The sequence below is a fragment of the Coturnix japonica genome, chromosome 1 (genome assembly GCF_054131305.1).
Source record: "Coturnix japonica strain WE chromosome 1, WE-NBRP24, whole genome shotgun sequence".
NCBI lineage: Eukaryota > Metazoa > Chordata > Aves > Galliformes > Phasianidae > Coturnix > Coturnix japonica.
Window position 1 is genome coordinate 166,475,439 of NC_140663.1, and position 27,892 is coordinate 166,503,330.

The 27,892-nt window shown below is 37.1% G+C and overlaps 1 protein-coding gene across 1 annotated transcript in view; it reads left to right on the forward strand.

The window, feature by feature from the left end:
• The window catches only part of TRPC6 (transient receptor potential cation channel subfamily C member 6), an 81,689-nt gene that overhangs the window by 42,390 nt on the left and 11,407 nt on the right, over positions 1-27,892 (forward strand). The window contains exons 2-7 of the mRNA XM_015852255.3: positions 5,720-6,494; positions 13,813-14,001; positions 16,013-16,177; positions 20,039-20,252; positions 22,853-23,080; positions 26,045-26,309. Of these exons, the coding sequence (XP_015707741.2) occupies positions 5,720-6,494; positions 13,813-14,001; positions 16,013-16,177; positions 20,039-20,252; positions 22,853-23,080; positions 26,045-26,309 (1,836 nt within the window). The remainder of the gene's footprint in view (positions 1-5,719; positions 6,495-13,812; positions 14,002-16,012; positions 16,178-20,038; positions 20,253-22,852; positions 23,081-26,044; positions 26,310-27,892) is intronic.

Below are 27,892 nucleotides of genomic sequence, written 5' to 3' on the forward strand. Positions count from 1 at the left end.
CCTTTTCCTTCAACTTGGACAAAACTCATGCTGAGAGAACACCTACAATGGCTTTTACTAAACAGTGTGAAGAAGTGCAAGGTTAAAACATTGTGAAGGTTTGGAATTGATTAGAGAATCTTTATAGAGATTTCTGAGTTTCCTGGGAATTAAATCAGTTTAGCTTAGTGTGCTCAAATCTTCCAATAAGTGCCCCTGTGTGGGAGGAAGAAAGACTCAGCCTGTTGCTTGGTTCCAGAAGCCAGTGGTGTCCTCCTGACTTGTCAGCAATGGTACTTTCCCCAAAATTCCTTCTGTCTATGGTCATTTCATTACTGTTATCTTACACTGAAGTGCAGCTTGGTTGACTGTAGTCAAACATGCCTTTGGTTTGCAAAGTTTACTCAGAGATCATGTTTTTGACAGAAAGATGGAAAACTACTGTCTGAGAGCTGGCTCTGAAAAACAAGGTAGTTGATCACTTCCAATAGTTTCATCAAGAAAGAAAGAGACAGACTCTTTAGTCAGGTCTGTTGTGATAGGAAAAGGGGAAATTGTTTCTAACTAAAAAAACGGTGGTTTAGATTGAATATAAGAAAAAAAACCAAACCAGCTTATCACAAAGTTAGTGAGGCACTGTGAATACATTGCCCAGAGAGGCAGTGGAAGCCTTGTCCTTGGAGACATTCAAAATCAGGCTGGATGGGGCTCTGTGCATCCCTCATCTAGCTGCAGATATTCACTGCAGGAGAACTGGAGTAGATAGTTCTTTCCAACTCAAATGATTCTATGGTTGTGTAATCAAGTCCTCATCCCTGAAGGATGACCATGCAGTCTGACCACAGTACCTCCACCCTGCTCCAGACTCCATGTCCTTTTTGTTGTTGGCTTTTTTTTTCTAGAGCCAGCATGGAAGGCTCCCATGGTGTTTGTGGACACATAAGGTCACGTCATGTAGCTTTCCTTGGAAGTTTACTTTCTCACAAGAGGTGGGCCTTTCAATAAGCCACCTCCTTCCACAAAATCTACCCTGAGACTATAGACACTCAAGTTTCACAATATATAGAAGGAACTGGGGAGCTCGCATGCAGCTCTGTCATTAGGGTTGGAGCTCAAAGGACTCTTGAGCTGTCCACTATTTATGAGGTAAGGTGATTTACTCATAGTCATAGTATTTAGCAAGACCATTACCAGTCCTGCACAAGGTCTTAGGCATAAGAGCCAGGACAAAGGAGCAGGAAATAGGAAAATGAAGTGTGAGTCAAATGAGTGATTGACAGCATAATATCAAAGCAATTTAAAAGAGCAAACACAGTTATAGCTTACATGTAAGATAATATGTTTAAATATTTGCTATTTTGTAATAAATGGCTTTTCCAACTTTTTTTTTGACAGCACAGTTCTATGTGTAAATTAATTTTGAAAGCAAGCCCTTTTATTTTTAGTATATATATGAGTATTACGAACTGTAGAACTGTAGATCAGGAAAAAGTTATATGCTCTTTATTTTTGCATTTACCCTAATCCTCCTGCCTTGAACTCTGTAAGCTTCCTATATTTTTCTAAGCTGATATGAAAGCTATTCCTTTTTAAAGTCATCACCTTGAAAAATCTTTTCTTTCTTCTTTTTTTTCTTTTTTCTGAATTTCATCTAGAAGAGCAGGTTTTGTCCAAATAATTCTTTATTCTTTCTGCTTAAGATTTCCTCCTATGATTTTAATTACTTCTTTTATTTATAAATCATTCAACTACAGAATGAAAAAAGGGCAAATCAGTATGCATCAGAGAAAGAATGTGTTCATTCATTAAAGTGCAGGAAAAGAATAATGCAAAAAATCATATAATATATCTTTTTGACAATAATCTGACACAATGATATTTGCTTTTCTAAATGTCTCTGAAGAAAAAATGGCAGTTCACAAATTCAGTGAACTGGCATGGCAGCACATTATAAAACATCTTAAAAGCAGTACAGCCATTGTTTTTGTATCTGTTTTTTGGAAATTTGTTTTCTTTCATTAACTTACTTACTTTTTATTTGTTAAATTCTAAAACCAAATGATGCTAAAGTAAATTTGGTGGAACCATTCATGTACAAAATGCATAACTATACTCTGGTTTGCTTCTCTTGTCTCTAGTTCCAGTAATGTGCCCTTGTGTCCAAGAAGGCCAGTGGTCTCCTAGGGTGCATTAAAAACTGTGGCCGGCAAGTGAGGGAGGTGATCCTCCCCCTCTATTCTGCATCTGGAATGCTGCATCCAGTCCTGGCCTCCTCAGTTCAAGACAGGCAGGGAACTACCAGAGAGAGTCCAGTGCAGGGGCACAAAGGTACTTAACATCTCTGTTATGAGGAGTCTGAGTAACCTGGGACAGTGCAGCCTGGGGAAAAGAAAACTGAAAGGGGATCTTATAAATGCTTATATACATTTCTAAAGGGTGGATAGCTGTTCCATTCCTTAGATCATTTTTGTCACCCTCCTCTGTGTGCTCTCCAACAGGTCCACATTCTTCCTGTACTGAGGACTCCACATCTGGATGCAGTACTCCAGGTGAAATTTCACCAGTGCAGAGAAGAGGGGCAGGATCACTCCCTCACTCAGGGCCTTGTGACTACACATCTTTTCATGCAGCCCAGGATGTGGTTGGCTTTCTGTGCTGTGAGAGCACACTACTGCCTCCTGTCGAGCTTGCTGTCCACCAGTACCCTCAGGTCCTTTTCATCAGGGCTGTGCTCTATCCTTTTGTCCCCTAATTTGTACTGATTGCACAGGTTGCCACAATCAAGGTGCAAGATGCTGTGCTTGGATTTGTTGAACCTCATGTGATTCACCTGGGCCCACTGTTCAACCCTGCCCTCTGAATGGGATTCAGCCCCTCAGGTGTATTGACTGCACCACAGTGCTTGGTGTCATCTGTAAACTTACTGAGGGTGCACTTGATACCACTGTCTGTGACTCTGCTATGTTCATGCAGTTCATGAACCTTAAATCTCATCAAATTTCCCCCTCTCCCTAGTTTTTTTCTCCATTTTTTTCCCATACTTGTCTTTAACATCTTTCTCTCTCGTGTCTTCTTGGTGATCTTCATCCTACCAGCAGACTTTTATATTTCATGTTTAAACTTTTCAGGACCAGTCCAGCACCTAATTTCTACACCTAAATGCTTGCAATTAGGTAAAAAAAAAAAAACAACAACACACACAACATTCTGACTTCTATTTAATGAATTTCAGTTTTTGGCACCAATATTTTTGCCAATGTCAGTAACATGATCATCTTTTAGTTTTCATGGTTTTTATGAAACTTCTCCAGAGCAGGACTTTTGAACAAATATGCATATTCTTTAAAGATTTCTGGAAATATGAATGGAAAATTTTCTACCAACAACATAACATATTCATCTGTGAGATATTAGCGTATATATCCATGGTCTCTTGTATGCTTTGAAACCAGAGGAACTGAGGCAGCCCTCAAGAACAATCTCAAGGAGAAGAGGATGAGTTTTATTTTTATTCTATATTATGACATAGTCCCAACTAAGGCTCTGGGACCTTACAGCCTTACTGTTGTTGTACATTATTAGTATTGCCTGCATATTAAGCAATGCTATAGTTATCAGTTTTGAGATATCCTACATTCCATACCTCTAATTATCTTGCAAAGAACTGTCCTGTTCAGTTTAAGACACTGTCAATTTGAAGCATTTCCAGTGCTTTAGAGGACTGTATGTCTGAAAAGAAAAGGCAGAAAGCAGGAAGGAAATCTGTAGTAAGGTTATATATAAAAAGTCTATAAGAAGATACTTAATATTGCTATTTTTTATGAAGAAGTTTTGAGTCAGATTCAAATGATGATTTTACTTTGTTGTTTAAATACTCAAATTCATATTAATTGGTACACATTTAAAGAATAAAAATATTGCTTGCAATTATTATTTTATACAAAATACTGAAAATGCTAAAGTGTATGTGAGCATCTGTATGTAAAGAATCATTAAGCTACTATTCAAAAAGAAAAGAAGATGAAGTTGTAGTGAATACTGAGAAGTATAACAGTAATTTTAGGAGAGAAAATGATTTGCAGTTGGATTTCTGTTGAGGATTAGGATCTTAGCTGGCAGAGATAGCAGTGTCATGAATTACATTTTCTTCTTGTTAGAATGAATGTAGTATATTTTGCACTAAAAAAAACACACACACAAAAAAAAACCCAAAAAACAGCAGAGAATTCAGCATTCCTCAACAAGCTTAGTTTTGAAATGGTTCATTTTATATTGTAATAATTAAATGGTTCATGAGTAAGGCAAGTTAAGTGAGGGATGAATGACAGTTTCAGTAGTAGAATTACTTGCATTTCAGAGCTGTTATAAAGCTAGAATAATTTGGTGGCAAGCCACTAAATGGAGGAATTAAGAGGAGGATATCAATGTTCTGAACTGTAATAATGAAAAGGATGAGGAGATGGGGGAGGAACAGATGTCATATAACATAATAGGTGTGCTTTTATCATGTAGAGTTCTAATTCATGAATGAGCTGTTATTTCTAGATATTAAAAGAGCATCCAAAAGTCAGAGGAGAAGCCACATCCTAAATGTAAATTAGGTAGCTGCTGATATAGTAACAGCAGTAAGGATAATAAAAGCAAATGTAGTGTGCCTGTGTGTTTCTCTGAGGAAGATGGGGCTTTGGAAAATTTCTTTGCTCACATATCCTGCTGTGATATGCCGTCCCACATCCCATGACTGTTGACCCTTTTCACACTGTGACTTAGCTTCACTCTGAGCTGTGACTTAGCACCAAAGTACACCCAGCAAAGATCTGTGAATGAAGGGCTGTCTGAGGGCACACAGGTTCACGTGGTGTCACTGGGACTCCTGCCAGCTGAGTAGACATGGCCTATTCTCTTTACCATGTGCTGTTGTTATTGTCTGTCTCTGGATTGAAGGCAGTCACTGCATATGTTACCATTTAAATGCTATCCCACAGGTCATCTTTGTATTTAAAATATACACATAAGCAACAAATTTGAGATCTGATAATAGCAGAATAGTTTCAGTGAAGTCCTTCAAAATATCTCATCTAGATCAAATGTCATAAAGTGGCACATTCATCCAGCAAAATGTAATTTTACCCTTCTTGAGGAAATTTTCAAACTTAGCTGAATGTTTTCTGATTCTGATTCCACCAGAAAGTGGAATCAACATGTGCAAATGTTACTGAAATGTGTCTTTTTGAGTTTTTTTTTTCAAGATTGAAACAAAAAGCATGGAGTAACTGTGCATATTAGAGTGAAGGGTGGATTATGAAACAACTATAAGAAGCTGAGAAGTTCAGATAAATAGGGAAGTACTCGAAAAACAGAGGATGGTTTCTGTGTCAACTTCAAAAAGAACCTTACCTTAAAAGTGTTTCCTTACCCTGTAGTGTAAAGCAGAATTCAATTTTGCCAGAAATTACAGAAATAGGAAGTATAGTTTTAAAGGATGATTGGCTAGCATTTTTTTCTTGTTCAGAGAATGCATGGTTCACTACTGATCTCAGAGCTGTGTAGTGACAGTGGTTAAAAAATGGATCAAAGTCAGGGTTTCTAATCTCCGTACCGTATTAAAAATACACAACAGATAAACAATTAAAAATTATTATTATTTTAAATATTATTAAAATTATTATTAAATATTATTATTTAAGATCAACATGCCCTGTCATACAGCAGAATTAATACTTTCTCTGTTTCCTCACAGCCGGGGCAACGAGAACAGACTAGCGCTACGACGACAGACCATTCTCCGGGAGAAGGGGAGGAGACAGGCCAGTCGAGGGCCAGCATATATGTTTAATGACCACTCAACAAGTCTTTCTCTTGAGGAAGAGCGCTTCTTGGATGCAGCAGAATATGGAAATATCCCAGTGATTCGCAAAATGCTGGAAGAATGTCCCTCACTCAATGTCAACTGTGTGGACTACATGGGGCAGAATGCCTTGCAGCTAGCTGTTGCTAACGAGCACCTGGAGATCACAGAACTTTTGCTGAAAAAGGAGAACCTATCTCGGGTTGGGGATGCCTTGCTTTTGGCTATTAGCAAAGGTTATGTTAGGATAGTAGAAGCTATCCTAAACCATCCCGCGTTTGCAGAAGGCAAGAGGCTTGCATTAAGTCCTAGCCAGTCAGAGCTCCAGCATGATGACTTCTATGCATATGATGAAGATGGAACACGGTTTTCTCATGATGTTACACCAATCATTCTGGCTGCTCACTGTCATGAGTATGAGATTGTCTACACTCTACTGAGAAAAGGGGCTCGGATTGATAGACCACATGACTATTTCTGCAAGTGCAGTGAATGCAACCAGAAACAAAAGCATGACTCTTTCAGCCATTCTAGGTCCAGAATCAATGCCTACAAAGGTCTGGCCAGCCCTGCTTATTTGTCTTTATCCAGTGAAGACCCTGTAATGACTGCCTTAGAGTTAAGCAATGAGCTGGCTGTGCTTGCCAACATTGAAAAAGAGTTTAAGGTGAGTAGAGGGATACTTGTTCTGACAGACACAGAATTAAATACTTCAAAGGTCTTTCTTATGTTCCTTGAACAGGAAAAGGCTGGAATCATCTTAATAAAACAGTAGGATAATGTGAGAGGGGAGATGTTTTGGTCACTTGTGCAAGCCACATGAAACAGTTCTACTCATACACTCAATATTTTCTTATAGTTGGACTGAAAAATTTTACTCACTTCTCACAATATTTTACAGTAATTTAGTAAAAGGATTCTAAATATTGTCCTTTTCTAATATGCTTATTTTCTTTCTTGTTTCTATATATCTTCTAATCACTTTTGCTCAGTTATCATAAAATCATAGAATGGTTTGGGTTGGAATGGACCTTTAAGTTCACCTAGTTACAGCCCCCCTGCATAGGCAGGGACACCTCCCTCTATAGCAGGTTGCTCAAAGCCCCATCCAACCTGGCCTTGAATGCTTGCAGGGAGGAGGCATCCACAGTCTAGCTGAGCAACCTGTTCCCTTGTCTCACCACCCTCACAGAAAAGAATTTACTTACTAATATCTAGTCTAAACCTACCCTCTTCCAGTTTAAAGCCATTTCCCCTTGTTCTGTAGTGACCTGCCCTTATAATAAGTCCCTCCTCAGCTTTACTGTAGGCCCCTTTCAGGTACTGGAAGGTTGCTGTATGGTCTCTTTGGAGCATTCTCTTCTCTAGGCTGAAGGGTCCCAGCTCTCTCAAACTTGTTCTTGCAGGGGAGCTGCTCCAGCTCTCTGATCATCTTTGTGGTCTTCCTCTGGACCTGCTCCAATAGCTCAGTGTTCTTGTGTTGGGGGCCCCAGAACTGGATGTAATACTCCAGATGGGGCCTCATGAAAGCGAGGGACAGAATCACTTCCCTTGAGGTGGTTTCACACTGATGGGCAACTGAACTCCATCACATCATTTAGTTGTATTATTTCAGACCGTAATAGTCTCACTAATGTAAGCTTTTTGCTCTCAGTAGCTAAAAAGTCAGACCTCATGCAAACACAGGTAGTGTTAACGGCAGATTGCAATTGTGGTTTAACTCTGCAGGCAACTTGGCTTCTCACAGATGCTCATTACCCCCCACTAAGGTGTCGCTGAGAAATGGGAAAGGTACAAGTATGAGAACTTGTGTGTTGATAAAAAGGCAGTTCAATACAAAGGCCCAGATTCTGATAAGAGCAAAATTAATTCAGCTTAATTCAGAGGATGAAAGTCTGCCCCATGAAGTTTCTGGCAGAAATCTTGGGATCTCAGTGGACTGATATTTCATCCAGTGCTTGCACTTACAGTTTAGAGAAAAGTATTTAAACCACATTCTCTTGTTTCTTTCACTTGAGCAGCTGATGAAAATGAGAACAAAAGGACTTGATTAACTTAAAAGGGAGTAAATTTAGAACAGAACAGATAAACATTTTTATACACCATAAGTGCAGCCTGTTAAGTTTGCAGCTATGTTGACATAAGTGGCATGTCTGATTTGTAGGGACTGCATAGCTCAGTGTACTGCACTTGAAGCGACACAAGTTAATACTGATAGAGATGAATAGCATCATCATCTCAAACTGTCAGCAAGGGTTGTACTTCTAATGTGTGCTGCAGTACACAATGGGCAGGATGAACTGGGAGCACAGAATTTGTCCCTGATGCTACTAGGGAAGGAAATGGAGCTCACAAGTGAGGAAAGATGGACTGGTTCAGTGAACAGGCTTCTGCAGCCTGCACTGCCACAGCATGCAGAGCACCTTGCTCTGTATGACCTCTCAGCCCTGCATGATTTTTCTTTAGAGTTCCTCTTTTGCCACGGTTGTCTTCTCTGAAATTAGAACTCGACTTCCAGTATAGTATTGTGAAATAACTGCAAATTAGATTTTGAAGTAGTGTCACTCAGCAGAAGCAGGAAGCTAAAGAAGAGGCAGAGCTGTTGTACATCAGCCAATCTCTGCTGGGGACATCCATATGCTTTAGGGCAGAGTGTAAGTGGATAGGAGCAGTGAGGAGCAGGAGCACGAGATAATGCAGGGGTTTAAGTCACCATTAATTTAAAGTTTCACCAGGAGCAGACAGCTGACTACATAAGGTTTGGTACAGCTTTGCAAGTTATAAAACCACATGGTGATTCTGGATAAATATCAAAGACTGGAGAGTATATTTATATGTGCATTGACAAGTGATAACATTTACACTATTAACAAGTGGTAACATTTACAGTATCAGGACAGGATGGGGGCTTGACTGAGGGCTACCTGGCTTCAGTTCAGTGCAGACAGCACAAAGGTTATGTTTACAGAGCTGCAGGAAAAAGACACTGGCTTCTTTACTGAGTCTGGGATGGTCAGGGTTCCTGACAGCCCATGTCTCTGCTCATATCCTAGGAATTTATATAAAAAAAACATCCCCTTACTTTATTTTAGGGCTTCAGTACAGTTATCTGGCTAGTGTGGACTATGTGTAAAAATGTGGATTTGGTTAAAATGTGCTACATGTGTTACTGTAATCAATGCAAGAATATTTCTTGTGCATCGATTATCTGGACATGGTAAATCTTTAGCTCCACCTAGAGTTTACCTCAGCCATATAAAGTTTTCAAAAACTTGCCTAAATGAAAATAGAACTTACTGATAATGCATCATTGTAAAATCCACTCGTTTTACACTCCTTATGGGGTATTTTTTAAGGTAAAATTGAACATGAATCAGTGCTATAAGCAGCAGAAAGCAGTGCTCTCTGGCATAGATTCCTTTCTTTCAGCCCTCTGTGGCTGTGCTATCTAGCACTACCTGCACGATGTGTTTGGTTCCAGGCATTGTTCTTTGAAATGTTTTGCAGAATTATTCTTTATTAGGATTAAATACAGAAAAAAAATAGAGGATGACTTCTAAAGGAAGAGTGCTTGGACAGATGCATGTAATGTTTCTGTATCAAGTGAGCAGTTAATTTAGGCTTCCTGAGTAATTTGGACATTTGCAAGATTTTCTGAAAGCCATTTAATTTAGCTTTGGACAACATAGCCAAGCATGCAGCTTTAAAGTATACTGAACATTGGGGGATTGCTAATGTTTGGCTTTATTTTCTCATCTAAATTGTTTGCCCACCCTCAAGCTAATATCTGTCTGTTAGGATGGAGATGATATCTGATAAATGCTGTCCTGCAGAGACGTGGCCTGGAGTTTTGAGAGGAACAGCTGTGGCCCAGCACTGCTCAAAGTGGATAAGATTCGTACTTAGCGTGAAGTCCTCTACAGATATAATAACAACACACTGTTTTATTGTGTAATGAGATGGAGAGGAAAGCTGCATTTTTATCAATAAATGAAATGCCTGGTGTAAAGTAATACCCCTAAAAAAGCCTTATGAGTTTGTTTTTCTGATGAGAAACGAATCCAAATTACAGTCTCAAAGCCTGATTTTCTGTCTGCTTCCAATTTTATACACTGATGGAAATCAGGTTGCAGTCTTCATCATGGGTAGTCTCAGCTCTCTTAGGGAGAAGTTAACGGTACCTTTTAGAGATGAAGAAGAGGCATGGGAGGAATAAGGACTATATTTGTAAAGGGAATAATGCAATTGTCTGCCTTTGTAAATGCCTGTCCACTCAGCCTTGGGGTGCCAAAATTTGGCAAAAGATGTTTTTCTGAGCTGCTGAGGAGCCCTGAGCCAGCTGTGTCACATTCATACAATGCAGCACGCACCCCCCTGGCTGCAGAGCTAAGGGCCGATTCTTTTTAGAGACCGCAAATGTAAATTAATTGCAAACTGTCTTCTCAGTTCCTGAGGGCTGCTTTTGTAATTGATTATGTTTACAATTTGCTGTAGAAGAAAACCTGTGGAATTCTCTGTGTGCTGTAGGCCATTATGAAAAAGTGAGTTAAACCAAACATTTTCCGTTGGCTCATATTAATGTCAAAAGACAGGATAACTGGGAGACAAGCAGAAGTGTCTGCATCTGTGACAGGGACAGTGAGAAGGAGAGAAGCATGTGCTGCAGTTAACCATTTTGGCTGTTACCGTGCATTTAAGTGGATGGAGGAAACAATGGGCCCAAGGCAGACATGCAATTTGAACAGACTTGATTTGTTAGTGATGAAGTTACCTGACTGGAAGTACCTTGCTTGTGCTCAGCCCATGACAAATCATCCTGCAGCTACCTGGCTGCAGTGAGATAAGTGACATAGGCTGCTCCAAAAATAATGCCTCCAATTTATTTTCATGTAAACTACAATTAATGCAAAGAGCACAGTAACACTATTTGATAGAGAAAATTCTTGGCTACAAAACACTATTTTTCAGCACAGTTACCACCATTAGCTGTACTTTTTTGTCAGTGATGAACAAGAGCCTGCACTCGTAAAAATGTGCCCCAGTGGTGGTGACCCATTGCCATTGTTGTTACTGATAAAATGCACTGTCTGTTGTCAGACTGCCCCTCTGCTGCCACCATTCACACAGCAACAAAATGTAATGGAATGTTGGTGAGAATGTTCAGTCTCTACCGCCATACCACCATCTGCCTCTGACGGGCAACATAATAAAATAGGAGGAATTACTTTCAGAGCAGCCCTCATATTATCATCCCCCCTATCCTCCATAACCTTCCCTAAAACAATTCTTCATAGATGAATCTACCTCAAGACAGCAAACTGTGAACAGGAACAGGAGCATACATTTCCTTTGACTAGCTCTAATGTGCAGCGGCCTTCCTGTGCCATAGGAGAGGCAGTGTGGATATAATGAGCATGGCTTCATCCCCATAGCTCCTTTGTAACTCCACTTCAGCTCAGCAGCTGCTATTGATTGCAGCCATGGCAGTATTTCACAGAAGGGGATGCTGTTTTATCATGCTTGCAAATGAGAAAATAAAGTGATGGAGTTTACTAAAAACAATTATGATGCTGTGTCCAGAGTGGAAATGGAAGTGGGCTAATTCTACAGAGTGTGAATGGGGATATCCAGCTGCTCAGTATACATTTTGGTAACTTTTCAATAACAGGTTTAAACTCAGAATGAATGAATGAATAAATAAATAAATAAAATACATTTTTCACTAAAATTGGGTATCACATCTGAGTTTTCTTTGGAGAATACTGAAGTGCATTGGAGATCACCATGAAGAAATTGTCTCCTCACATCCTGTTCTGAAGATCTATGTCATATCTCAGGCACTAGAGCTGGCAAGTATTGCTAATGAGTGTGTTAGTGTGCATATAAACTCACATATTCGGATGACATATCAAAAGGTATGCCCATGCCAGTATAGTACAAAATACTTACTTCTGTAGGTCAAATTGCTTTGTTCATAAAACTTTGTTCATAAATATTCCTTCTTTTATTTGGTATTCAGGTGTCAGCTATGTCTGCTCATCATAGCTCATGTGAAAGGGTACATAGGTTGATTCTTTGATTCTCCTTCGTCTAGAAATCTCAAAAGACTGTTTTCCCTCTAACTTTGAGGACATTTCACTATTACTGTGATTGAATACTAAGTCTTATCTTAGAAGCTGGTACAAAAATGAAAGCCAGAGAGAAAGTGGAATATTACTCACAAAAAAATAACTTCTTGTACTGCCAAGAAGTTAGGATGTTTGTTAATCTCTATAGTTATTCTTCTGAAGAAAGACAAATTAAATAATACAATAATAAAATACACAGCATGCCACAGCAAGGTTCATTTTATTATTATAGCTTCTTTCTTCTCTGTAGATAAATGACATTAAAAGTTATCTTGTCTGATAGATCTGAGTTGTCTGGGTCACATTACTTTATTAAAAATATAAATCACAAACATGTAGCTATACAGTGGTTTAAATAAGTACTTGTCTATGACTTTTTGCATTCATTTAAGGGAAGTGAAATGTAAAATCCAGATGCAGCTCTACAGTTTATCCAAATAATTAACTGTTGTTGTTTTGTGGTTAATAAAGGACAAACGTGTATAAAGTACACCCTCAGAAAGCAAATTTGGGTGGTATGTGTTAAATAATGTTTTGTTTTTCTGGCTGTGCATTAGATGGCACGTTGTATGAGGAAGTATTTAAAAAGGAGGGACTAAGCAGACAGAAAGAACCAGAGAAGAGAGAATGCTATGAAGATCAAATCAGAAGAGGTAGAAATGTGTTCCTGTAATAACAGTATTCACAGGAATTTACTTTGAACATGAAACTAAAGAATGCATGGTAGCGTTTTGTTTTGTTATTACTTTAGTCTTTTTTCTTTTCTTTTTTTTTTTTTTTTTTTCATTCTCTTTTTGGGAAAAATTACATTCTAATTCAATAATTATATCCTTAACTCCTAAAATTAGTAAATATTAGTAAATTAAAAGTATTAAAAATAGTAAAATTAAAATATTGGAACTTTTGGACACATGCATAAGTACTTCTCTCAGAAGATTTAGGCAGAGGGCAGTGTGTCTATACATATTGTTTAGCTTTAGATTAACATCTATATCTAAATGTATCCATCTACCTGTCTTCCTACCCAATCCATCTTTTAGGATCCAAACGCAGCTGCAAGCAAACAATTATTAATGGATGATGGAGCACAATGATTAAAATCTCTTTTTCTGGTAGGATTCTGGTAGTAATGAGCTGAACCTGCCATTAGAGAACAATATTTTGGCTAACTTCTCAGAGTCTGCTGTCAGATGTTTGGTCTAAAGAGTTGAAGTTTATAGATGTGATATTGGTGTACTACTACTGAGGTGACTGCTGGAAAACAGCAATGAGTTCCTGTGTTTTCAAGCTAAAAAAATTGTTGGAAAATGTGAGAGAATTCAGTAAGAGTTACACGAATAATTCAAGGCCAAAGAAATGAAATATATTCATATAGTTCTCAAGGAAGTTAGGAGTTTGTTTAGTTGTGCTCTCTATAGAATACTATTGCTGTCCAATTTTGTTTTCTACAGTGCAACTTTCCATATTTGAGCTAGTTACGTAGATTTCTGTGGTGAATAGAAAAATCATTTCCTCCATTCTATACAACTCAGCTTGAAATAGTCCTTAAAATAATGTCATATAATATTTCTAAAATTGTTTTTTACTTTGAATTGTCTCTAAAGCAAGCCTTGGGAAGTTACTCAGAGGTAAAAACTGGTGATCTAGGTATCCTAGGTGACCAAGATGAGATAAATATTACTCTTCATGAATATTCAGGGGAAGTAACAAAATGCTGCTTAATTTCCAGTAGAAAAGTAAGATGCAAAAAAAATCCACACCTGTTGATTCTCACAAATGTGTAACTTAAATGCAGAAATCTGCCTCTGTTGTTAGCTCTAAACATCAAGTCATCTCCTTTCTTCCTCTGTTTTCCAGAATGATTACAAGAAATTGTCTATGCAATGCAAGGATTTTGTAGTTGGACTCCTTGATCTGTGCAGAAATACAGAAGAAGTGGAAGCTATTTTGAATGGTGATGTAGAGACGAGCCACAGTAGTAATGGAGAACACAGTCGCCCCAGCCTTAGCCGCTTAAAACTAGCAATCAAATATGAAGTAAAAAAAGTAAGCAATTGTGTTGATCAAACATAAGTGTCATCATGATAATATTAAAATGTGGAATGACTAAGTGTTTATGTTTTGGTAGTTTTAGGATGTTTAGATGAACGTTAGAGACCTTCTGCCCTGTATATTTTACAAACAAAAGAATCTTTGCCCCACACAACTTGTAGTATACAGAAGCAGGTATGCAGGGTGGATGCTGGTCACAGTGAGTATGAAATCTAATAGTTCTGAAAAAATGTCTAGCTATATGCAAAATGTTTAGATATTTACTTGCTTTTACTTTCTGTCTAAAAGAAATAATAGTAGAGAAATAAATTTGCACTAATTTTGAAGCCTGGAAATGTACGTTCAGTTCACAAAAATTGTTAAAACTGTGTGTCACAGAAAATGTGTATTTTTCTCTGTACTGATCAGAGACATGATGTAAGAGAAACACTGTAGTGGGTTTTGCTTCTGAAGAATACTGGGCTTCAGGAAGTGTCAAAAACACAAATTATATTATTTTCTTTGGCTAACATTGCTAACTTTCTACTACCAGTTTAAGACTCTGATCTGTACTTGAAATATGCTCTGTTGAATAGAATCTGGCTGAGTTAGTGGCTGTACGAAGGCTCTAAAATTACCCAGGAGCTTCTCTTTAATAATACAGGTTGTAAAGTTTCAGATGGTGTTTATGTAAACCAGAAGTTATGTATGTGTGATTTGTAGAAATAAGGGGCACAAGGCTTTGGCTCAAGAATGCACCTTAAGAGCAGGTTTCCCTGAAGTAGGGCTGTCTTCTCTCAAAGCTTCAAGACCTTTGGTAATTTTTTCCTTTATAGTGAAAGACACAGTGAAATTAAATAATTTCTTATTATAAATATATAAGTAAATAAATAGGGAATCAGAATGTGTGAAAATCTAGCATGGACTGAATACACAGACCTCGTTTTCCTGGGCAGACTTGCCATTTTTTAACAGAATTGAATTCATCTCTCTGGGGCAAACCTTGAACGTTTGTAGCAGTATTTACTGTGTTCATGAAAAGAAGATGAAAACCATTTTAACTAAAGAGCACCTACAAGCAACTGAAAACGATCATACAACACATTTGAAAAGGAAAACGCACTAAAAAGAGCTGAAACAACTTGCAAAGGGTAGATACAGCACTGACTTGGTACTTCATAGTGCCTGAGTCTTTATCTTGCTTTCAGTGGAAGTTCTTTCTCCAGCTGGACACCTGCAGGCACATTCTCTAGCTTGCTATGTATAAACACATTTCTGGCACCTTCAACCAGTCATACTTTAAATAATGAAATTTCTTGTAGAAGAAACACTGGATTGAGTTAAACATCTAAATGTATTTCCAAATTGAGATAAAATCTAATGTGCAGAAGAGCCTAACTTTAATACTACCTTTGTAAGATCCTTCTTACGCTTTATAGAAGTTTTAACAGATGACCAGTCAGACTTCTCAGTTTTGCAGTATTTACCCAGAAGATTCCATAACCAAGTTACAATCATAGCCTTTATCCAATGTGCTACCAAAATAATCTTATATCAGCTGAAAAAGTGATATTTTCTACCTTAGCATGTGAAGATATGGCACCTTTTTTTTCTTAAATGACCAAAGACTATACCATCATTTGCAAAACAAAAGACTTTGTTTTGAAATTTCTGAAGTACCAACATGAAAATTTTAACTTTTGGAAACAAGTGCAGTTTGAACAGATAAAGATGATGGATAATTACACTGAAGTGGAAATTAATAGCTTGTAATGGAACACAGAGTCAATAGAATTAAACTGTTTTAAGGTTAATGCATTTATTGTTGCTGATAGCGATGTGCCTGCATGCTGGGAGATTGTGCTCATAAAAAACCTTTCTCTTGTAGCCTTGTTAGTGCTCCTTTGCATATTTATTGAATGTTTTGCTAATCCCACAGTCTTAATGCATTTGTTATAGATGCTATTTTAATCAAAATCGTTTTGATAATAATATACTTTTGCTTTGCTGCTTTTCTTTATTATAGTTTGTAGCACATCCAAACTGCCAGCAACAACTTCTCTCCATCTGGTATGAGAATCTGTCAGGTTTACGGCAGCAGACTATGGCAGTGAAGTTTCTGGTTGTTCTTGCTGTTGCAGTAGGACTGCCATTCCTTTCAATGGCTTACTGGATTGCTCCTTGCAGTAAGGTCAGTTGGTAGAATCTTGTAATGTGTGCGTCGTCTGTATGTAGATTCCTGTGTGGCAGTGTTAAAATATGGCTGTGAGGTATCTTCATGCTCAGATAGTTCATGACAACTCTGTTAGTTCAAAACTGAATTAGAATATCATGGCTTCAGGGTTGCATGTTTTGACAGTTGTAGTTATGATAGGCAACTGTGTGTGTTAAATACAATGTATATTAATTTAAATAAACATAGCAGAGTAAGAAATGTCTTGTAATAACTGTAGTTTGTAAACAGTGGGTCATGATATTCTCCATTTAGTTGTTGCATTAGTAGTCAGATACTGAGGATATTCATTTTTCATTGACACAGAGCTAGGCTAAGCTCAGGCTGCAGGGTGACTCATACTAACTCAAAGGCAATTTTATTTTTGATGATTAAAAATTAATAGGTAAAAGTCACCAAAACACTGAAGTCAGAAATTATTATAACTGATTTTTCTAGAAGTCAAGGTGAATGATGTTGGCTTTTCAGGATGATGCTTATACTCATTATATTCCATGAAGTCCTTGAAGCAACTGCTCAGCCTCCCCTGCATCCATTTATAACATGTTGTTTGAATTTGGATGCTACTATTATATATGCTTGAGCGATGCATATACTGTGGAAGGCCTTTCTGCTGGAGATGGGTTACAGTCTCTGATCTCTCTAGAAGTTATTCTGAAGCTCTGTTTCAGTTAGTCACTATCCATTGCAAATGGACACTGATTGAAGTTTTCCTCTGAGAGCATATTAGAAGGAACAAACAGATCTTACAGGGCGTAGGATAAAATCCATTATTTTAGCAGGGCAAATCCAGTGTGCAAATGAATCCAGGGTAAAAGGTCGATTGAAGACTCAAGTATTTGATTTTTTTCCCTTTTATTTTTCTGTGATAGGAAAAAGTTTGGGTCTTTTTGTTTTGCCATGTTTTTCATTTATTTCAGTCTAGACAATAAAAATTAGTAATGACATTTTCACTTTCCTATATAGTGAATAGGATTTTTGTAAGTACTTTCACCTTGAAATTCAACATACTTTAGTAATTGTTTTTCAACCATAGCAGTGACTTATCTATTTGTCATTTCCACTTTTCAGTGATTTATTGGATCTTCAAGCCATTTTGAACTATCATACATTCTATAAAAGCTGTTTCAGAGTAGCTTTTTAATGTCAAGTTGCAAGGGACAACATCCTTTAAGTTTCACTTCATTTGTTGCTTTATAATAATCTCCTGCTGTCATCTGTGTACTTGTTCAATTGGGTTTGTTTCATTATATTCTGCAAATGTACAATACAGTCTACCTTTTTAACAGTTGTGATTTCTTTTCTTGTGCTCCACTTGTACTTCAAAATTGGATTCTTTGGTTTTTAGAAGACAAAAATGTCCATTGTTTAAGTTCAGTATAGGTTTGTTCCAATACAGAATATTATCTATACCAATAGACTCCATTCTGTGTATGATCTGATGGAAGTTAAAACTCCTTTTACTCCTCCTTCCAAGATAAATTGACCATTATTTTTCATCAATTGGCACTGCAGGGAACAGTGATAGGAGATAGAGAAGACAGTGGAAATGTCTGCTGGCATGGGAATTTTTCTGGCACATTTCTTTAAGTTCTCGTGCAATGGCTCTAAGAAAGCCAAAAATCAGGTCAGCCTTTGTAACATTTGCATCTCAATCTGTTTATCTGTACAGGTAAACAATTTCATACTTAGGAAAAAATCGACAATTTGACATTGGGCCATATATACTGAATTGCGAATTCTACATCTGGAAAAATATATATATATATTTATATTCAGAAAAATCTGTGGTCAGATTCCTGTTAATTTGTCAGAAATTCATGAGAGCCAGATCCTGGAAGGAGTAAAGGTTGTCTCTTAGTTGATTTTCAGCTGGTGATCCACTTGGAGTCTCCTTTAAATTTTTTAAACTAATTACTGCTTTTCTAGCTGGTAATTCAGTATAATTATAGAGATAATTAACCAAAAACTTCTCATATACTATTTAATAGCATGAATATTTTGAAAGTCTAAAAATAATTTTCAGGTTTATCTGTGAGTCTTTATAATATCCAAACTGTTCAGTTATAATTAATAATATAATTTATAATGCAATAATGCAAGGCCCCATCCAGCCTGGCCTTGAACACCTCCAGGCATGGGACATCCATAATGTGTTAATCATTGTTTTTTCCAATATATGGGAGAAATAATGTAAATCTCTAACTCCAGTCCTCAGCAATTTCAGGTTACACCTATGCAGGGGGTAGAAGGAAGGACAGTATAACTGTTCCATACCTTGTCCTAGAGTCATAGTATCTTAAAGTGTCCTGAGCTGGAAGAGACCTGTGAGGAGCACTGAATGCATCTCCTGACTCCACACAGATCAACTGAAACCTGTACCAATGTATAAAACACTCTCTGTAACAAAGACCGTAGTACAAAGAATCAGAAACCTGCAAAAGCACTTAAGTTACAGAATGAGAACATGCCCTTTATCTCTGCATTGACAATGTATTATGTCAAAGCCCTCACTGGAAGTGCATTAAACAGGGAGTTTAGCTTAAGTCTCAGTATCTTGGAAGATTATGCTGTTTCTTTATATATATTTTTTCTCTTTTTCTGGCCTATGTGCTCTCCTTAAGAAGACTGCAAATTTAAAAAGAGCCATTATGAGTTTTTCTTGGATCTCTATGTAGGAACATCATAATAACTTCCAGGTTTTGTGTAATCACTTGAACTGTAGTCAGTCCAACCTGCCTGCTAACCTTGACAGTGTTCCTTCAAGAGCACCATCCTTATATGTGTCTACTTTTCTTATTGTTAATGTGATTGAGACCTTACAATTGCTTTTTTATTCTTTCTTGCTGTGAAAGCTGATTGTGAAGTAAAAAGTATTCAGTTTTTGCTATTGAAAAAGTGTAGCAAAAATACTTTAAGTGATAATTTAACGTTCTGCCTTTCTCTCCCCTTTCCTGACCACAGATAATAATGTATTTTGTCTGGCATTCATGACACTTACTTCCATTTCTTACCAAGAGATTTTTGTCAGAAGGCTAAACAAGTATCTTCCTACTGTTGCCAACTAAGTGAATGAGCTAAGACTTTTGCTATTTATACAGGCACTTTCAAGGCATCTCCTCTAGTAAATAACCACTAAAAGTTCAGCCTTGTGTAAGGTTTTGTGGCACTTTTAGGTTTTTTAATATTGCACTACACTCTTATGCAGTAGTGCTTAGTCATCGAGAGTCGAGAATGTTTCCATCAAAGGACTCAGGAAGGAAATAAAGACACTACAGCACTATAAACATTCCCTCTTGAGGCCTAGTGACATTTTATAAAAGGGGGAGTAAGTTGAAAAAACTGCAAAATAACTGCCAAAATGTGCACCAGGAAAGTTAGGAAACAGAATTCTTAAGTCATAATGTGCTCCTGGTGATAATTTAATGCTTTTAGTAAATGTCATTTTCCCATTTTATTCACTACCTTATAAGGATCACTGGAATGTAAATTTGAGATATATTTATCAACTATAATAATTATCTTGATTACCTATAATAGACATAAAGATGCCCCAAAAGAATTACAGAATTATTTCAAAACACTGAGCTGGAAACACATATATGGTGAAAGTGAGTAATGAAATTATTCCTCTGGAGATAGAAAATAAATTTTAAATGTGGTCGTCAGTGTAGCATCATAGTACAATTTCTTTCCAAGTCTTTGCTCCTTTGTGTTATTGAAGCATATATTTCTCTGTGTTCCTGTTCCTTTTATTCATTTTTCTTATTTGGGAAGAAAGGAGTGCAATATCTTTTTGTTTTATAACCTCTCTTACAGCTGGGAAGGATAATGCGTGGACCTTTTATGAAGTTTGTAGCCCATGCAGCTTCCTTCACCATTTTTCTTGGTCTGCTTGTCATGAACGCAGCTGACAGATTTGATGGCACCAAGCTCCGGCCCAACGAAACTACAGGCAACGTAAAACAGCTGTTTAGAATGAAAACATCCTGTTTCTCATGGATGGAGATGTTAATTATTTCTTGGGTAATAGGTAAAGATTAATTTTTCCTTAAATTTGTCTTGCTGTGATTTCACTGAAGCTAGAATCTTAATTATTCCTTTGCAGTTAAAGATTAATACAAAAATTTGAACAATCTGGTCAAATGGTTGCATTCCCACATTGGCCTCATGTTTCTCACTAGATGTCAGTAGGCCTCTACATATGCCCTGTTGATCACAAATATTCAGTTAAAGAACTTAGGCAAAAAAACTGCATCTCTGATGTGGATGCATGCAGTTCTATGAATAGATAAGGAAATCATCTACCAGTTTTCTGTTGGTTTGTTTCTTCGAATCACACTGTGTCAGCTTTCATAGGGAAAGATTTACACATCTGTGGGTCAAGGTTGTTGTGTCCAGTTCTCCATCTCTGTTAATACTCTCTCATGTTGCAAGTATTTCCTCAGAATTAATACTACACACAGCATAATGCATTATTATTTGACTAAAGAGAATCAGAGTATAGATTTCACAATATCCAGTAGTAGACTTCTTCCATCCAGCATTGGAATGATGTGTATGCTACGAAAAGTATTCTGAGCTGACCCATTCAATTCTGTGATGCAGTACTATTTAACAGAAAAAGCTGAACAGAGCCTCTCAAAAATATTTAATCTGTCTGATTCAATGTATTTAATCACTCCCATTTATAAGAAAAGGAGGAAGGAGGACCCAGGGAACTACAGGCTGATGAGCCTCATGTCTGTGCCTGGGAAGATCATGGAACAGATCCTCCTGTTACACATGTTGAGGCACATGAGAGATGAGTAGGTGATCCATGACAGCCTGCGAGGCTTCAGCAAGGGAATGTCATGCCTGGACAATTTAGTGGTCCTCTTTGGTGGAGTGATGGCATTGGTGGACAAAGGAAGGGCAACTGATGTCATCTACCTGGACTTATGCAAGGCTTTTGATGTGGTCCCCCACCATTTCCTTATCTCTAAACTGGAGAGATATAGATTTGAAGGGGGGACTACTTGATGGATAAGGAATCGGTTAGAATATCACAGCCATAGAATTATTATCAGTGACTCTGTCTCCAGGTGGAGGCCAACGACAAATTAGGTCTTGGTCTGGTACTCTTTAACATCTTTATCAGTGACATATACAAAGGGATCAAGTGTACCCTCATCAATTTTGCAGGTGTCAGCAAGCTGAGTGGTGCATATGATAAGGCAGAAAGAAGGGATGCCATCCAGAGGGACCTTGTTGAACTAAAAAATGCAAATGAACATAATGAGACTTAACAAAGCAAAATGCAGGATTTTGCACTTGGATTGAGTAATCCCAGGTTTGTACACAGACTGGGAGAAGATCTTGACAGTAGCCCTGCTGAGGAGGACTTAGGGGTCCTGGTGGATGAAAAACTTAACACAAGTCAGCAATGTGTACTCACAGCCTGGAAAACCAGTGTTATCCAGAGTGTCACTGGAAAAAGGATGGCGAGGGAGATAATAGTCCCTGTTTTATCTATTGTCATAAGGGCCCAGCGTGAGTACTGTATTCAGTAATTTCAGGCTGAACAAAATCTGCTTCCATTCATGAACTTAGACAATTATAAGTTTGTGCCTTTATGAGCTCTATCCATTATAGAAATTTGAGCTGTTTTTACATTAACTGATTCATATAACCTTAAAAGACATTGACAGATGTTAATTATTTCATCAGGTAGCTGTATAAATGAGTGTTACTGTGTTTTGTGGAGATGATATAACACTTAGATTCCCAAATATTCTGTGTTTAAATCTGATATTTAGAGAATAAACAGTATTCTTCTGATCTGAATGTATAGTTTTCTAATTTATTAATTTTATTTCTCTCATGCAGAAGTAGGTGTCAACTTATGACAAGTTAATTCAGTGTATACAGTTATAGCATTGAATTTATTTACTGTAATTGATATTATATGAAAAAGGGTAAAAAGATCTTTCAGACAATTTGGAAATGCAAAAAAAATAAATGGTAGCAATCTTGTTTTGTTTTCCTATTTACACTTTCAAGACTTCTGAAAATTATTTCATGATTAAATATTTTTTTCTTGAAAAAGGGAAGGATTTGCTCAGTAAAAAGAATGCCATAAATGATACTATGTTCCTAGAATTGTCTTTTAGAGTTATTTAATTAATATTAGGGATTAAACAGATACTTTCCCTGTTCACAAAGCGTTAGCTCTGATTCCTAGCTGCATGCTCATTTGTCACACAGGGTCTTCTGCAAATGAGAATATGTGAATTCTGCTACTAGTTCTGCTATGCTTATATGATCATGCTAGAGCATTTATGCTCTTTAAGTCTCTTTCTGTATTCATAACAGATGGACAAAGTCACTTCCCATTCTTTTATTTGAAAGCTTTTGGAGTAGAATAGGCAAAAACAGTTTAACAGATTGTTATTATTACGCACACGAGGAGGAAGTACTGATGTGTATATGAGTGAACATGCTCAAAGATTTTAGTGTCTGTACAAGCTCCCAAAGATCAAAGTGGTTTTGATTTGACTGTAACCAAGGGCATACCCTGTACATAATAAAATATCATAGAAAATGAACGTGAAGTTGAAAGAATACACTGCTTTTTCTGTTCTGTTTTACTAGGCATGATATGGTCTGAATGTAAAGAAATTTGGTCTCAAGGTCCAAAGGAATATCTTTTTGAATTATGGAATATGCTTGATTTTGGTATGTTAGCAATTTTTGCAGCATCATTCATAGCAAGATTTATGGCATTTTGGCACGCATCCAGAGCCCAGAACTTGGTTGATGCAAACATGAAGGATCTGTCAAGTCCAACACTGGAGCCCAACATAAAATACTACACCTTAGGTGAGTTGAATGTGTTTGGTTAAAATAGATTTGCTGTTAATTAGTACATTAAAGCAGAAATGGATATTGGGGTGCTAATTAACAGCTGGCTGAACATGAACCAGCAGTGTTCTGAGGTGGCCAAGGCCAATGGTATTCTGGCTTGTAACAGATATAGTGCAGCCAGCATGAGCAGGGAGGTGATCATCCCTCTGTACTTGGCACTGGCATAGCTACACCTCGAGTGCTGCATTAAGTTTTGGGACCATCACTACAGGAAAGACAATGAGGCCCTGGAGCATGTCCAGAGAAGGGCAATACAGTTGTGAAGGGTCTGGAACCCAGATCTTATGGGGAGCAGCTGAGGGAACTGGGATTGTTTAATCTGGACAAGAGGAGGTTCACGGGAGACCCTGTTGCTCTCTGCAACTACCTGAAAGGAGGTTGTGGTGAGTTGGAGTCAGTCTCTTCTCCTGCATAACTAGTGGAAATGGCCTGAAGTTGTGCCAGGGTTGGTTTGGGTTGGATATTAGGAAAAATTTATTCTTTGAAAGAGTGGTCAAGTTGCTGGAATGTGCTGCCCAGAGAGGTAGTTGATTCACTGTTCCTGGAGGTATTCATGAAACATGTATATATGGCACTGAAGAACATGGTTTAGTGGGTAAGGTGATGATGGGTTGATGGTTGGACTGCATGATCCTAGAGGTATTTTCCAACCTTGATGATTAAATGATTCTATGATTTAATGATTATTTTGTGATTAGTTCCACAATGTACTTGTTAAATTTCTGACCTGTGCTTCTCTTTCTCATTCCTACTGTGCTCATACATCCTCTTGGGTACAATTCTAGGCAACAAGCAATGAAATAATCTGAATTCATAAATTTTACATTATTTTAATCCTGATCATTTAGTCTTTTCAGTCACACAGTGTTGCAAACATTTATACTGAAACAACTGAGAATGAGATGTATGCAGTTTAACAAAGGGAGAGAACTAGGCAATGAGATGTTCTTCTTCTGCCAACATGAGCAATGTATCTTTAACTACAGTCGAATACTTTGCTCAGAGACTCTATTATATTAATATTTTTAATATTTCAGTTAGAAATAAACGTTAGTAAACTTGCTTGCCAAGAAGTTGCAGCTTTATTTTGCACTTGAACAGCACTGAGCAATTTTTTAAGTGTATGTATGTACACTTAAGCCTGCTTAGAGAATATCTCTGTATGGTAAAACTTTGTCTATGGTAATAATGTATGTATGGTAACAGCCTATTAGGAGACATGGAAGATGTCTGACTGCTACCCCATACTGAAACATCATTCATCTTTGCTTTCAGTTATCCACAAAAACTGAGGTAAAGCTTGCTCTGCTATACCTGTTTATAGAAAAAGGGACAGTATTCTGTTACGCAGATAAAAAGTGCAGATGCATCATTGCTGTGGTTGGACTTGATCTTCAAGGTCTTTTCCAACCTGGGTAATTCTATGATTCTATGATTCTATCATGTTTATACAGATTTCTAGGCAATTACAGTGAGTAGCTCAATGAACAAAACAATCTGCACATACCCACAATAAGCACACAGCAGCTAAGAAATGGGATGCTTGTACTGAGTCTATGATTTAGACTATGTCTAAATCCACAGTCTTTCATTTCATTGTCATGACACGTGAATATGGACATGGCCATAAGTTCCTTGTAGAATAACATTTTTGGACATACAGAGGGCATTTTGAAGATTAGTTGCTCATCATATTAAGAATGGATAAAGTATAAAGCTGTTCAAATAACTGACTTGTATTAAGTAGTTATTTGATAGTTAAAAGCTCAGAAATGTACTTTTCCGAGAAGTCAGTAGTTGCCTTCATTTCTGTATAAATTATTTATTTTATAGATTTTACAGGAGAATAAACACACAGTGACAATGCTCTCCTGGGATGTATGAAATCCATGCCAGGTTAACCTCTTCTCTTTCTCTGAAGCACTATTCTGAATTGAACTTAAGCCTCCTGAACTTCAGTATCCTGAAGGATATTGCTTTGGGTTTCTCATCCTGACATTTTCTGAAAGTAGAGATTAAAATTTGAATGTCCTACCATTTCAGATAAATATGCTTCCCATCAAGTGACAACATCGCATTCACTCAATCACAGAATGATAGTGTCATAGCATCATAGAATCATGGAATCATAGAATGGCTTGGGTTGGAAAGGACATTAAATATCATCTAATTCCAACCCTGTGTTGTGGGCAGGGTAGTCACCGATTCAGAGAAAATTCAAGTAACTTACACAACTGGATTTCTTCAAAAGAAGGGTTTAGTAGAAATCATGATAGAAAAGCTGAACTTTAATTCAGTAACAGATTGGGATAGTCCAAAACAGTCCAAGAATGGTACTTTACTGAACTTACAGTCTGTTTAATTTGTTTGCCTTTCATTTATAATCAGTGGAGATCTGTTAAGTACAGTAAGTGGAGCCAGTATCCTACCTCTATGTCAATCTTAAGTATCTTCTTTCACTTTTATTTCTAATTACATCTTAATGTAAGGCATTCACTGAACACTGTGAAGTAGTAGGCAGCCACTACTAGCACTATTTGAGCAGTTATACACGGCACGCTGAAGCCAGATGATAACTAAGTATTCACAGCTCTCGGTGACTTTGCTTACAGGTGGACTTTGGTTTTCTATGTGTTTTTTAAGTTCAAAAGGGTACAAATGACTTCTTACTTTTCATAAGCAAAGTTCCTTACTTTTTTCTAATGAAAATAGATGAAAACTTGTGATACAATGTACAGTAAAGGAAAAAATAACGTGTAGGTTGTACCTTGACCATTCCAAATATGCATTGCTCCATTGAATTCAGATCCAATTTGCAATGACTCTGGTTCATTGTTATTCACCTAAAAAGAGCACTTCAGTAAATATCCTAGAGTGAACTTCAAAATGCTAACAGAAATTCTCATCTTTTGTTTCTAGCCAGGATCAACTGGGATCCATCTGATCCACAAATCATATCTGAAGGCCTTTATGCAATTGCAGTAGTGCTGAGTTTCTCCAGAATAGCCTATATCTTACCAGCCAATGAAAGTTTTGGACCCCTGCAAATATCACTTGGCAGAACTGTGAAAGATATCTTCAAGTTCATGGTGATATTTATCATGGTGTTTGTAGCTTTCATGATAGGAATGTTTAATCTCTACTCCTACTACCTGGGAGCGAAACAAAATGAAGCATTTACAACGTAAGTAAAACTGATAAAACTTTAATGATTACGGACTGTTTTTTAGAGGAAAGATAGTTGCTTGCATTGTACATATTACGTCTACAAATTATTAAATAAGTTTATAATTGTTTTTAAAAATCACTTTGAGTTGGATTAAATAGCTATTTTCTCTTGTCTGTTGGTGGATGAGTTCTTAACCCTGGCCCTGCAGGACAGATCCTACTGTGAGGGCAGTCAGCATTACAACTTCAATGCACAGCATAGCGGCCCCTTGCAGCATATGGGAGGTGCTTCCTCAGTCAGCTGCCAATGTCCTCTCGCTGAAGCAGGATGATCACTGCAACATGATACACTATAAAATACTTCTCATTTAATTCAGGCAGTTCTGTATATTCTCACTGGCCAAAGGTCTAAGCCATCCGTCTCTCTGTAGTTTCCTATGGCAATAGATTGTTCTATCTTGTCAGGAAAAGGTACACTTTTGTTATGCCATTATTCTTTTTTCTTTTCCACCATAAGAAATGAAGTTCTGAATTTACTCTTTCTGTCTCTCGGGACTTATTGTGTGTAAATTTGTTATGACATCTTATTCCTAACTACGATTTTAAGATAAATCACTTGAATGAAAGCTCATTATTTTCCATGCCCATTTCGTTTTGGTATTGTTCTGATATTCAAGCTGAAGCAATTACAAATCATACGCAGCCAAGAAACAAACATAGCCAAGAGGGATTTATTTTTTTACTAATTTTCTACTTATAATATCTTCTTATTATTTCTTCTTATTAGTTCACACAATGGATGAAATACCTAAAACTTCAATTCTCACATAGAGTGCTGATAGAATATTACATACAGAGAGGTACATTCACAATTAAAATTATGAATCTGATTTTTGTTTTTTATTAATGATAAGGCATTAAAATCCAAAATGCACATTGCAGTGCTACTGCATTCAGGTCACTGGGAAATAAATTTTATTCATCAAAGCAAGAGGAAATACATCTACATGGAGGTGCAGATAGGAATAGATGCCCCAGATATTTGGATTTATGTATATGTGTATATATATTTGTGATATATCGCACATATTCGCTCTCTCTCTCTTTATATGTATATATATATGAACTGATAAGAAGGAAGTAACCTGAAAAAAATATTAATAAATCAGAGCCACCACAGCATGGCTTATGATCTTTACCCTTCATCTCTGAGCAAAAACTCAGCTTCAGGATTTCACAGTGAATGACACCTTTTCTGAAAAGTATTGCTTTGCAGTCAGAGAAGCAGACATCACACTTTCAGAATACTGTCCATATTAACTATGTTATAGTTAATACCAATTATTACCATTACAAACTGTTCATGCAATTATAACAAAGCATGGGAAAGTCAGTAATTTTTGTTATTTATGTTAACATTACAGGAAAGTGTGTAGCATGTAAAGTTGTTTAGGATGAAGCACTGCAATATTCTTTTGAGGCTGTGCATATAATTCCTAAACTGGATCAAATTTTTTATTGTCATTCTTAAATATTAGGAATTACGTTACATTATAGATCAGCATATATGTAGGAAATTAGATAGTCAGCTTTCTCTGC